This window comes from Canis lupus, chromosome 18, assembly GCF_048164855.1.
Source record: "Canis lupus baileyi chromosome 18, mCanLup2.hap1, whole genome shotgun sequence".
In the NCBI taxonomy this organism is placed as follows: Eukaryota; Metazoa; Chordata; class Mammalia; order Carnivora; family Canidae; genus Canis; species Canis lupus.
The window spans coordinates 43,387,254-43,400,987 of NC_132855.1; the positions used below are offsets into that span (position 1 = coordinate 43,387,254).

A 13,734-nucleotide genomic window follows, 5' to 3' on the forward strand; every position below is an offset into this window, starting at 1 on the left:
CCTAGAGGAGAACACAAGCAACACCCTTTTTGAACTCGGCCACAGTAACTTCTTGCAAGATACATCCACGAAGGCAAAAGAAACAAAAGCAAAAATGAACTATTGGGACTTCATCAAGATAAGAAGCTTTTGCACAGCAAAGGATACAGTCAACAAAACTAAAAGACAGCCTACAGAATGGGAGAAGATATTTGCAAATGACGTATCAGATAAAGGACTAGTTTCCAAGATCTATAAAGAACTTATTGGGATCCCTGGGTGGCGCAGCGGTTTAGCGCCTGCCTTTGGCCCAGGGCACAATCCTGGAGACGCGGGATCGAATCCCACGTCGGGCTCCCGGTGCATGGAGCCTGCTTCTCTCTCTGCCTGTGTCTCTGCCTCTCTCTCGCTGTGTGTGACTATCATAAATAAATAAAAAAATTAAAAAAATAAAAATAAATAAAAATAAAAAAAAGAACTTATTAAACTCAATACCAAAGAAACAAAGAATCTAATCATGAAATGGGCAAAAGACATGAACAGAAATCTCACAGAGGAAGACATAGACATGGCCAACACGCACGTGAGAAAATGCTCTGCATCATTTGCCATCAGGGAAATACAAATCAAAACCACAATGAGATACCACCTCACACCAGTGAGAATGGGGAAAATTAACAAGACGGGAAACCACAAATGTTGGAGAGGATGTGGAGAAAGGAGAATCCTCCTGCACTGTTGGTGGGAATGTGAACTGGTGCAGCCACTCTGGAAAACTGTGTGGAGGTTCCTCAAACAGTTAAAAATAGACCTGCTCTACAACCCAGCAATTGCACTGCTGGGGATTTACCCCAAAGTTGCAGATGCAATGAAACGCCGGAACACTTGTACCCCGATGTTTATAGAAGCAATGTCCACAATAGCCAAACTGTGGAAGGAGCCTCGGTGTCCATCGAAAGATGAATGGATAAAAAAATGTGGTTTATGTATACAATGGAATATTACTCAGCCATTAGAAACGACAAATACCCACCATTTGCTTCAATGTGGATGGAACTGGAGGGTATTATGCTGAGTGAAATAAGTCAATCGGAGAAGGACAAACATATGTTCTCATTCATTTGGGGAATATAAATAATAGAGGAAGGGAGAAGAAATGGGTAGGAAATATCAGAAAGGGAGACAGAACATAAAGACTCCTAACTCTGGGAAAGGAACTAGGGGTGGTGGAAGGGGAGGAGGGCGGGGGATGGGGGTTAATGGGTGACGGGCACTGAGGGGGGCACTTGACGGGATGAGCACTGGGTGTTATTCTGTATGTTGGCAAATTGAACACCAATAAAAAATAAATTTATTATTTAAAAAAAAATAAAGAGAAGCCTCCCTCATTCTGAAGGGTTTAAAATCTAGGAAAAGAGCTAACAAATAATTAAAATAACAAGAAAAGTAACAGATGCAAGTTTGTACAAGGAGCTGTGGGAACAGGGAGAAAAAAACAGGGATCATGGAATATTTAAAATGATGTTAAAAGATAAGCACATTAAACAAAGGTTTGTACAGATGCTAAGAAAATGGAGGAAGTAATTCTGAAATCTAAAAGATAAAGAGGACACAAAGGAAATAACACTTTAACAAACTGGAGGAACAAGTAGGAACACACCAAGCAGACTAGAGGTACATATGCAGTGTCAGGCAGAAAAAATAACGTGCAATAGAGTTCAGGGGTATGAAAGATCAGGTGCGTTTGGGAAACTCTAAGTATTTCAGCAGGGGTAAAATGAGGAGGAGGATTAGAAGATGAAGCTAACAGGTTAGGCAGTGATGTAGTGCCATGTGATCCCAATCAACCTCTGTGATGCCTCTGTGGTTGTAGCTACCTTACTGGGTTAAAATGTGAAATTCAGGGTTTTTTTGTTTGTTTGTTTGGTTTTTTGTTGTTGTTGTTGTTGTTTTTTCTGGAGAGAATTAAAGAAGTTGGTGTGGCTGTTTGTGTTCCGGAGTAAGCCTCCCACATTCTGACACTGGGAAAGGGAGGTGTGTGTCTCATCAAAGCCAGTTGTTGCCTACTCACTGCCCTACAAGGAAGGAGGCACAATGACAAATCACTCAGTCACAAATCTGTCACTGTGGATTACTTAGTATAAGCCTTCCTACACTATTTAATAGTTTCAACTGTGTACTACCATAGGAAAAGCAACATTTTCTAAAGAAGGAAAACAAAGAAGAAAACAGAAAGGAAATCTGACAATTAAGAATTCACTGCTGTTAACTAACTTGAATTTAAGTAAAAACTTGGGGCGGGGGGAGGGGAGGAGAATTCACCACTGACTTTTGCCAAAAAAAAAAAAAAGACTGGTGAAGTAGAAGTTGAAAGCTTGCTTACAACAGGTAGAAGAGAAGAGATGAGAGATTTCTGGCTATAATCTATTCTTTCTTTTAAAGAAGAGGACAATGAGGAAGAAAGAGAACCACAAAGGAAGATGAGGGATTGAGGACCAGTCATGTTCTAAATAAGAGAGACATGAGGAATGTACAGGAGAAAGGACAGAAACACAGGAAAATAGACAAAGGAACTGAAATCACAGAAGAGAGGAAAGGGACAAATTATCAATCTTAGAGGAGGTAGAAGGGGATACTAACAAAAGCAGGAAATAAAATAATCTTGGTTATGAAAAGGAATAACATCTCAGACAGAAGGAAAATAAATTAGGGTATTCACAGATTTAAAGAAATCCATATAGGGGGCACCTGGGTGGCTCAGTCGGTTAAGCGTCTACCTTCAGTTCAGGTCATGGTCCCAGGGGTCCTGGGATTGAGTCCCATATCTGGCTCCCTGCTCAGCAGGGAGCCTTGCTTCTCCCTCCTCCCCCTGTGTGAGCAAGCTCTCGCTCTCTCAAACAAATAAATAAAATCTTAAAAAAAAAGAGAGAGAGAAATAACATGGTCTGGAGGCAGTAGGCTGAGATAATTTATAATTGATAGCTCTGATACAGAGAAATATCATATAAGGTGAACTGCAAAGAAAAAAGGGGAGTATGACTTGAGGAAAGTAGTCAAGTTGGGAAATATCTACTGAAAGGACTATGAGAGGATAAATGACCACATAAAAGAACTGTCAAGCAATTCAGAGGGTCCAGCTGATATCAGACCATGATTATGCAGTGTCACCACACCACATCTGCATCTAATTTTCTTAGCAGCCCTCAGAAGCCCATGTATGAGTACAGAAGAAGGGTCCCTGGATGCAGGGTGAGGGCAGCAAAAAAAAACAAAAAATCCAAGGAAATGGTATGGAACTGGTAAGGAAATGGTATGAATTCTCAATAGGGTTCAACACTTTGGCTATAAAGGGAAATAGAAAAGTAATTATTGTAGGGAAATGTAGAGTTAATGAAGGATTTTTCTGTATCCACCTGCCCTCCTACAAAGTTATCTGCAGGATACTAGGATAGTTTACAAGTTTTAGAAAAGGTAGGATAAAGTTTGCTTGATTATACAGGGAAGAAAAAAGAGAAAAGGAATGAGAGAAGGGAGAAGGAGAAATGGGGGGGGGGGGGGAGAAAAAGACAAATGAGAATTTTAGCCAGATCATTCCTTATCACCAATAGAACTTTCGCTCCCTGTCAGTTAAATCTCAAATCCACTCAATATAATGACATCAAAAATATCACAAATAGACATAGAGATTCTTCCAGATTTCTTCTCTACAACATGAAGATTACAATGCTTATCTTTGCCAATATATGCTGTTTATTTTCCTGATGTAATTATACTGTGCCATCTATACTCTTACTGAGCTTTATATGCACACATTTCTAAAATAACCACTTGAAAGAAACTGGACATATGTAACACTGTGTGTTAAGCTAATTAGCTATGTTCTAAACTACACTACTTCCGTTTTTCTCTAAAACAGACACACCCATGACTTTAAAACTGCTATATATAAAAAATTAAATACAACTGTTTCACCAAGTTTACAATCTGACATTTTATATTTATTTTAGTTTATTAGAATTTCCAAAAATCTCTAAAGGGGGAAATAAGTATTCAACTGGCAGAAATTCCTTTAGCTGATACTATAAATATATCACTTTTCTCTCATCTTGATCATGTTCACTTATTTCACTTATTTTAGAAGTTCTTGGTTGATGAAGGAGCTTACAAAACAACACATAATACAGTAAATGACAACACATTTTCCATTTCACAGACCTTACTTAATCGTGTTTGAAGTACCAAGAGTTTGTTGTATTCTTCTGTTACTTTGTTGAGAAGAGTTTGCATATTTTCTTGAAAATCTAGATAAATAATTATAATTTCATTTTATAGTTAAAGTTTGTTTTTTTCAATAAGTATCATTTATCTATTCATAACTTTAGAAAATTGCCTGCTACAAGTAAACTTCATATAGTTACCAAAAATTGCAATCTTATTGATGTAAAAGACCTTCTATAAAGATAACTCGACAATTTCACATTATTATATGTTAATTTCTTTTGGTATTCATTAATTTGTATACATTTTGTTCAATATTCATATAAATGGACAGGGGTAAAAAATATTTTACCTCTGAAAAAAATTACCAAAAAATTGAGATCATAATTTGTAAAAATAAACTAACATAGGATCCTTATTAAGAAAGATAATTTTAGGTCTTCTTCTACTTAAAAAAAAAAAAATCAGAGCAGCCTGGATGTCTCAGCAATTTAGAGCCGCCTTCAGCTCAGGGCCTGATCCTGGAGACCCAGGATCGAGTCCCATGTCGGGCTCCCTGCATGGAGTCTGCTTCTTCCTCTGCCTGTGTCTCTGCCTCTCTCTGTGTCTCTCATGAATAAATAAATAAATAGAATCTTTAAAAAAAAAAAATCATTGACATATATGTATTCAATAAATACTATAACTTTCAAAGGTTTGGATCTATGGTGTAAAATAAAGGAAAAAATTATGAACAAGGAAATATATGGGAGTAGAGGAATAAAGGATAAAAAAGGAAACCTGTGGATATCTTTGGTTCTTTATATTGCAATTACTGCATTATAAAAATAAAAATCTGTATTAAATATAAGATTTCACAAATCCAAAAAGATATTAAGTAACTGAATCATGATTAAAAGTAAAAGTTTACCATTAACTAATTTAGGAAGATAATGTGGTCAGATTTTATTACCTTGAACTTCATATTTATAATCTTGCAATTCTAGTTCTTGATTTTCAGAAGTGTGAACACCAGAACTCTCTCTCTCTTCTACATTTACTTCACATTTTAAAGCAGGAGTATAATGTTCACCAAGGACATTGCAAAAAGTCTATTAACAACAAAATTAGGTATTTTACAGAATTAAAATTTTGATGTCTGCCTTTGAAAAATCATTAAACATTTTCCTAGCTGCAAAAGACAGTCAAAATGGCACAGAAAAAAACAAACAAACAAAAAAACAAAAAACAAAATGGCACAGAAAATTCAGTAAAAACACTCTTTCATACACCCTATCAGTCTGCAAAAGGAATAGTCAAGTCTAAATCTTTATATAGGAATGAAAGTCTTCTTACATTGGAAAATATTGACAATCTTAATTGCACAAAACTATTTTTTCTGCTTCTAATAATGAATATAGCTTGTACTTTAATCTGCCGTTTTATAGCTTGACGTTATCTCTGTAACGTTAACTACAAAAAAACACCAGAAGACAAGAATAGAAGTTAAAAATGATGACTAGGGGCGCCTGGCTGGCTCAGCTGGTAGAGCATATGACTCTTGATCTCAGGGTCATGAGCTCAAGCCCCATGCTGGGCATAGAGCGAGCTTGCTTGCTTGCTTGCTTATTTATTTATTTATTTATTTAGCTTATTTTAAAAAAAAAAAAAAAAAAAAAAACAAGGGTGATTAGAAAGTTGTCTATAAATTCTGTAGAAATTTATATGGAAGCGCCTGGGTGGCTCAGTTGGTTAAATATCCAATCTTGATTTTGGCTCAGGTCATGATACCAGGGTAGTGAATATGGAGCCCCAAGTTGGGCTCCACACTCAGTAGCAAGTCTCCTAAGATTCTCTCCCTCTCCCTCTGCCCCTTCCCTGGCTTCATGCACTCACTTGCTCTCTCAAATAAATCTTTTAAATATATATATACATGACATAGATTACATTCATACATTTTTCTGTAACACAAGGATCATACTCTGTGCTTTATACATACAAACAAACTAAAAATATTTGACACATTATCCTGGCTTTTCTCCTGAACAAACAATTCCACCATCATTTAAAAACAATGCATGATCCATAATCATTTCAGAAGCCCTCAAAAGAAGTTTTACCTTTGCCCTGCACACAACTGGAAACAATTTCTAGGCTTAAAAACCAAATCATTTATTAATGCTATTTCTTAGATTTGCTTAAAAGTTAAACTATACTGTAAATTAATAGAGTTTATTAAATTTTCAGCACAGTTCTGATAAGATGGAATTTTATCACATTAAAGCTGGTAGAAATCTCATCTACAGATGAAGAAATGGACTCAAAAAGATGAATTAGCCAATCCATGGCCACATCAACAATTATTGACAAAACCAAGTTTCGTGAAGAACCCTGAAGGACCCCTGTATTAGAACAAGCTGGTTAATATTTCATATTGAGATTAGGGATCAGGTAAAGACAATAACAAAAGGAAAGAACATACAATGTCAGTTTGTAATTGAACTACTATGATTTGGGCCCTCTTTCCATTATTTACTATCAGTAATAGATATGAAAGGACAATGCCTGCACCTTCTGGCAGAGGTAGTCAGATGGAGACCGCTGAGTACCTGAATGAAGACAGGCCTTAGGTATGGTTATTCCTCACTTTTTGAGTTTTTTTCCAATATATTTTTTCAACGATATTATAGAAAATCAGAATCAGGAGTGCCTGGATGACTTAGTTGGTTAAACATCCAACTCTTGGTTCTGGCTCAGGTCATAATCTCAGGGTCTTAAGATCAGGTCCCATATTGGGGTCTGTACTCAGTGCAGAGTCTGCTCAAGATTCTCCCCCCACCCCACTAGCTCTCTCACTCTCAAATAAATCAAATCTTAAAAAAAAAATCAGTAAGGTAGCTCTACCTGTCCCAACGAATGCCACCTTCCTGCCCCTTCAATTTATAAATACAAAAGCCTAGTACAGAGATCAAGGACATTTATTTTAAATTTTGAGCTATTTGAAATATGCAGAAAAAATAGTTATCTACCTTAAACAGTAATATTTTATAACATTATCTCCATATTTTTTTAAAGAAATTGAACATCACAGAGAGACTTGAAGCTCTCTATTTTAAGTACTGCTTACCCATTTTATTCACCTTTCCCTCCGCCCAGAGGTAATACAGGCTTTATATGTTTTTCTTCTGAGATTTATTGATATTAGTACAGATATCAAACACTGCTAAATAAAGATCCACTGAATGGAGGTAATACAATTTATTTATTACCATTATTGATAGTAATCTGAGTTGTTTCCCATTGTCAACTTAAAGATACTAGCATGAACAGATCTAGTTGTGCACAAATGCTTGGACTACGGGATGTATACATCTTTAAAAAGGGACCTTGCCAATCTGCTTCTCAAAGTAGTACTTTCCCCACTTGCAGTGTCTAAGAGCTTCTATTTCACTCTGTCTTCACAATTATACCTGGTATAACTGGTCTTGTGCAACCTCCCCAGATAAGTCATCAGATACACTCAACCACCTAGCAGGCAGGGGCAGGAAACAGACCTGTCTGGGGTTCTATTGGTCTACTCTTTTTTTGTTGTAGGTATAGCTTTTGTCTGTTCTACTGCTAAGATAATTTACCTCAATTTCTTTTGTTTCAAAAGATTATCAGGAAACATTTAAGTGCTCATTTTAAACTTAAAAATTCAGGAATATTTTCTAAGTGCAGTTTTGAAGTATAGCATTTCTTGTTTGACTTTTTAATTAATATCTTACCTGTGTAAAATAAGAACATTCTTCAGACACTGCCTTGCGTAGTTTTCCAATGAGCATTTGTAAAGGCTTCGCTTTACCACCTAACAGAACAGATACTGTATTAAACATTTAATTCCTGAACTTCAGTATTAAACCTATGTCAACTGGAAGCTTCCTTTACAGTAAGATTAGTTTTAAGTTCTTTATTTCTTTTAAAGTTATTTTCTAAAAAAAAAAAAAAAAAAAAAAAAAAAAGTTATTTTCTACTGCTCAATGTTAACTTTCAGATAGTTTGTAAAATTCCGTTTATATCCTACAAATTGGTATAAAGCAATGACCTACAAATTTTTTTCCCCAGTACCCAACACACAAAATACATCATATATCATAACCTATTTATATATCCATTGAAAACTGGAACAAGAATTTCACAAATCATTATTTCCTCTTTCTACATGTTATACACTCTATTGGTATAGAGTATTTGTTCTACTGTACTCTCTCATTTAAAAAAGAAAAATGCTGGTCAGGACCCCTGGGTGGCTTAATGGTTGAGCATCTGCCTTTGGCTCAGGGGTCCCAGGATCAAGTCCTGCATTGAGCTCCCCATGGGGAGTCTGCTTCTCCCTCTGCCTGTGTCTTTGCCTCTCTCTCTCTCTCATGAATAAAGAAATAAAATCTTTTTAAAAAAATTCTGGTCATTACTCACTAACTTCATCAACCATTAGTGGACTCATCAATTAACTTGTAATTGAAAATCACAGGACAGATTCTATCTGAAGAGGATATCAATTAAAAAAAAAAAACACGCACTTAATGTAATCTTATTATATTCAAACCCAAAGAACTCCTGAAGTGAAAAGTATGATATTCTTATTTAAGTCACTCTTTAAATTCTACCTTGTTCAACAGAGCAACTGAACAAACTTATGAACTACCTCATTCTCAAAAGCAGATCCATCAAGGGTGAAAGCCTAGAGATGCCTTGAACAGAGGAAGTCTAGCTAATTGAGTGGTTAAATAATATTAAAGATGAAAGTTAACTGTAACTAGCCTTCTATTTCAAGTCTTTACATGTTCCTGCTTCCCAAAGTGCCATCTTAGTTCTTTGGCCCATTATGCAGTCTCTTTGGACACTTCATTCTTTTCTCTGGACTCAAATGATCTTTTGATTCCAAATCTTAATCTTGAGCCCAAACCTCCCTCTTGTGTTTTAGACTTCTATTTTTAACTGCCTACTAGACAAGTCTTTTTTGAAGTCAATAGGTAATTTTAACTCCATATATTCCAACCTGAATTTATTTTCCCCACAGATTTGCTCCACATCCTCTTTTGTGACTAGTCACCTTCAATCCAGTTACCCAAACTAGAAACTTGGATCACTCTCAGTTTTTCTCTCCATCCTCCTCATATTAGCTGCAGACTATAGCCTACCTCTTTAATTCTTAAACTTTACTGTTATAAATATTATTGTTAGCAGAATTACTGCCAAAGTTGCTTAACTCGTCTTCCCATCACTAATCACCTCCCCCACCTCGTCCCATAGTGTTATCTTAAAGTAAAAATTTTACGGTTACTCCCACTACTTAAAATCCTTTTTAAGGATCTATTTATTCTATACAGGTCTTATCACCAGTAGCATAAAGCTTACACATACTTCAGAGTATATAAAGCCTTTTCTGATCAAGCTCCTGTCAATCTTTCCTGCTTTATCCCCCACTACTTTCTCACATAGCTTGAACTCTCAGTTCTCCAAAATGGAGGCAATCTCTCACACTTCTTTAACTCAGAAGCCTTCCCTAAAATTCCAACCCCCCTCCTCCTACCTGCTGCCTCATCCCACTCATCCTTCCAGAAAGTATAAGACTTTTCTCTATTACAGAAACTGTCCTATGCTAAGAGTTTATTTTTAAAAATATTTTATTTTATTCATGAGAGACACAGAGAGAGAGAGGCAGAGACATAGGCAGAGGGAGAAGCAGGCTTCTTCCAGGGAGTCTGATGCCGGACTCAATCCCAGGACCCTGGGATCACAGCCTGAGCCAAAGGCAGATACTCAACCATGAACCATGCAGGTGACTCTCTAAAAGTTTATTTTATATTGCTTTCCCACTTGATTTTAACTACTGGGGGGAAATGATTCAGTGATTTTAGATTTCTCAAGCACTTAAAAAAAATGTGCAAGGATTATATGAAAAAAATGAATCCAGGACTGGGGATATAGTTACCTTCTTCAATGGATTTTAAGACAAGGACAAAACCTGGAATGGTAGGTAGGCTCTAAGTGATACTTGTTTCATAGTACTTATAGGTTTTTTTTAGAAACCATTTACCTGTTTCTTGTGCTTTTATATTTTGTAGCTCTTGCTGGTGTATTTCCTGAAGTTCTTTTATCTTTTCCTCTTGGGCAGAAATAAGTTCCTCCTTAAGACTACAAAGAGCTTTATCTTTTTCATTTTCCATATATTCACGAACCTGATCCACATGTGTTGAATAAACCAGAGAGAGGCATATACGCTGAGCTTCCATCTGTAGCCTTAAATCATTCTTAAAGCGAATGTATGTACACATTAGAACATTTTTAAATGATTTAAAATTTTAAATAATATAACTTCTATTTCTTACATATACTGACTACAAGAGGGAAATACATGAAATTATAGTTTGAAACTTCACATAAGTCTAATTTTTTTCTCACTTCATTTTGTTACATTCATCTACCTATCTTTTCAAGGAAATTAGCACAATATTGTCATTATCTCAACTTTATGGTAAACTTTGATGTATCATATAGCTTAGTATGGCCTCATCTTTAATTTTTGTTTAAAAATAGTATTTTAAATATAGAGAAATGCAAAGAATAATGTAACAAATGCTTATGTACTCATACCCCAAATTAACAAATACAATTACTTCATTTTTGTTTTTACAAATAACAATTATTTTGTCTTTTTATTCTCATTTCTTTCCTTTCTACATACCTTTTTGGTTTAGAAAGAAAACAAAATTTAATCCACTATGTTCCCATTCTTCCTTCCCCAGAGGCATTCATTATCACAAATTTGCAACAAGTCCATTGCATTTCTTATACTATCACTTTCAATACCTATAAACAATACATTATATTGCATGTTTCTAAGAATTTACATAAATGGTTCCAAACTGTATTTTGCAAATTGTTCTTCTCACTCAATATACTTCTAGGTCTAACCATGTAGATACAAATTAATTAAAATGTGGCATAGTACTTATAAATGCAGGAAAATTTGTCACCTTCCTTCTTGGAGTTTAACTGGACTATTTCTAATTTTTTGATATGTCAAAAATACTGCACTAAATTCTTAGAGATAGGTCCCTATACAAATACACTAGTGTTTCCCTAGTAGCGTGGATCTCAAACTTTAGCAGATATCAGGAATGCTTATTAAAATCGACTGCTGGGGATCCCTGGGTGGCGCAGCGGTTTGGCGCCTGCCTTTGACCCAGGGCGCGATCCTGGAGACCCGGGATCGAATCCCACGTCGGGCTCCCGGTGCATGGAGCCTGCTTCTCCCTCTGCCTGTGTCTCTGCCTCTCTCTCTCTCACTGTGTGCCTATCATAAATAAATTAAAAAAAAAAAAAATAAAATAAAAAAAAAATAAAATCGACTGCTGGATCCTTTCCCCAGGGTTTCTGGTTTAAGAGGTCTGGTGTGGGGCCCCAAATTTTGAATTTTACCCTGTTTTGAAGTGCTGCCGATACTGCTAGTCAAAGACCATACTGAGAACCACCTAGAAATGTAGCTGCTGGGTCACAGGGAATGTATATTAAATGTATTAAATTTTATCAAATTATTTTTTATATAATTATGCTAATTTACACTGATATTAACAGCATACGTGAGTATTCATCTCCCCATACTTTATTGTGGGACTCATTCTGCCAGTCTGATGGGTATAAAATACTATCTTATTATTTTATCAATTTTTAGGTTTGAAAGTATCTTTTCATGTTTATTAGCCAATTAGCTTGGCTGCGAGAGTAAAGTATTTTGGGGGGGAGTTAGTATGATTTCTAAGCATATTTAGATTGCTCTGAGGTGTTACTACTGAATAAATCATTGCTCTATTTCTTCTGTGAGGTCCCCTCCACACACACATTTTACTCCCCTCTCCACCAATAAGGCGGTTTGTCTTAGTATTGACAACTGGGAAGGGACAGTTGGCAGGTTTGCCTCCCTTTACTCTCTTTATAAGTTAATTTCAAGGAGAAGGTATCTGAATGTCAATAAAAATGCCTTTAGCAGAGAAAACAAAATTCTTAGAAAATTTGACCATTCTGACAGCTTCAAATTCAGGTCCTCTTCTAACAAGGTCTTTTTTTAAAAAGCTAAATGATCTCTGGCATTTTTAGGAGTAATTACATTAAAACCACATTACGCTTTTGAAGAAAATTCCAGATATTTAACAAAGCTTTAACAGTTATGCTATTTGAATTTTTAAATTCTATTTAGGTTATTAAAATGTAAAATATCTTTACATTTGATATAAGATCATAAATGTGGATACACAGTCCCCAACTTACAATGGTTTGACTTAGGATTTTTTTACTTTACAATGATGTAAAGGTGATACACACTCAGTAGAAACTATACTTCAAATTTTTAATATTAATCTTTTCCTGGGTTAAATATGCAGTATGATTCTCTCATGATGCTTGGGAGCAGCAAGGAGCCACAGCTCCCAGTCAGCTACATGATCACAAGGATGAACAAACAATAAACTTACAACCATTTTTACCATTCAAGCATTCTGTTTTTTAGTTTCTGTATAGTATTCAATAAATTACAAGAGATATTTAACACTTTATTATAAAACAGGTCTTAAAAAAATAAAATAAAATAAAATAAAACAGGTCTTGTATTAGATGATTTTGCCCACCTGTAGGCTAATGTAAATGTTCTGAGCATGTTTAAGGTAGACTAGGTTAAGCTTTGATGTTCACCAGGTTAAATACATTAACTTCATCTTCAACTTAAGGTATCTGAATTTACATAGGATTATTGTAATATAACTCCATCATACGATCTGTATCTATTAGAAGTAAAAAGAGAAAACTTTCCAAAGGCTTCCTACTATATATGGAATAAAATCTCAACTTTGTACAAAGTCTGTAAGGCTCTCCAAGATCTTGTCTCTTCTCTTTTTCAAACTTTTTCTTCTGCTCTCCTGCTTTCAAACTCAGCTAAACACATCTTCATTCAGTTCCTTAAACTCATCTTTGTCTTCACAATTGCTCTAATTTGCATGTGGTAGGCTCCCCCTTAGTCTTACAGATCTCAGTTCAAATGTCAATTCCTCCAAAAGACCTTTCCTGACCACTCTATTTAGTCCTGCCATCACCACTACCCATCATTCTCTATTACATTACCCATTCTGTTTTCTTTAGAGGACTTATCACTACTTCTAACTACTCTACTTGTTTCCTTGTCTACTACTGTCTGCCTCCTTCACTAGAATATATTCTTGCTCTTTGAGAGCAGGAATCTTTTTTCTCTTGCTTGCTACTATACTCCTATACCTGGCTGGAAATTCAATAATCTGTTGCATAAATGAAAAACAAAGTTTGACTCAGCAGCATTGCACAAGATACTTAGTGGAATTTTTCAGTTATTTCTACTATCAGTTTCCAGCAAATACAATCTGTTAAAAGTATCTATTATTACTCATTATACGTATTGTTTTGTTATAGTTAGAATTAATAATTTTTGCCCTCTTCAGCTTTACACAGTACTCAGAAAACTCTAGGACTTAAGTTGAGATTTTTTTTTCA

At 35.5% G+C, this 13,734-nt stretch overlaps 1 protein-coding gene across 11 annotated transcripts in view; it reads right to left on the minus strand.

Moving 5' to 3' along the window:
• Positions 1-13,734, minus strand: part of AKAP9 (A-kinase anchoring protein 9) — a 154,214-nt gene that overhangs the window by 93,040 nt on the left and 47,440 nt on the right. For all 11 annotated transcript variants that reach the window (XM_072784206.1, XM_072784201.1, XM_072784202.1 and 8 more), the window contains 4 exons: positions 10,256-10,469; positions 7,944-8,023; positions 5,150-5,288; positions 4,195-4,280 (listed from right to left, as the gene is read on the minus strand). In XM_072784206.1, coding sequence (XP_072640307.1) covers positions 4,195-4,280; positions 5,150-5,288; positions 7,944-8,023; positions 10,256-10,469 — 519 coding nt within the window. The remainder of the gene's footprint in view (positions 1-4,194; positions 4,281-5,149; positions 5,289-7,943; positions 8,024-10,255; positions 10,470-13,734) is intronic.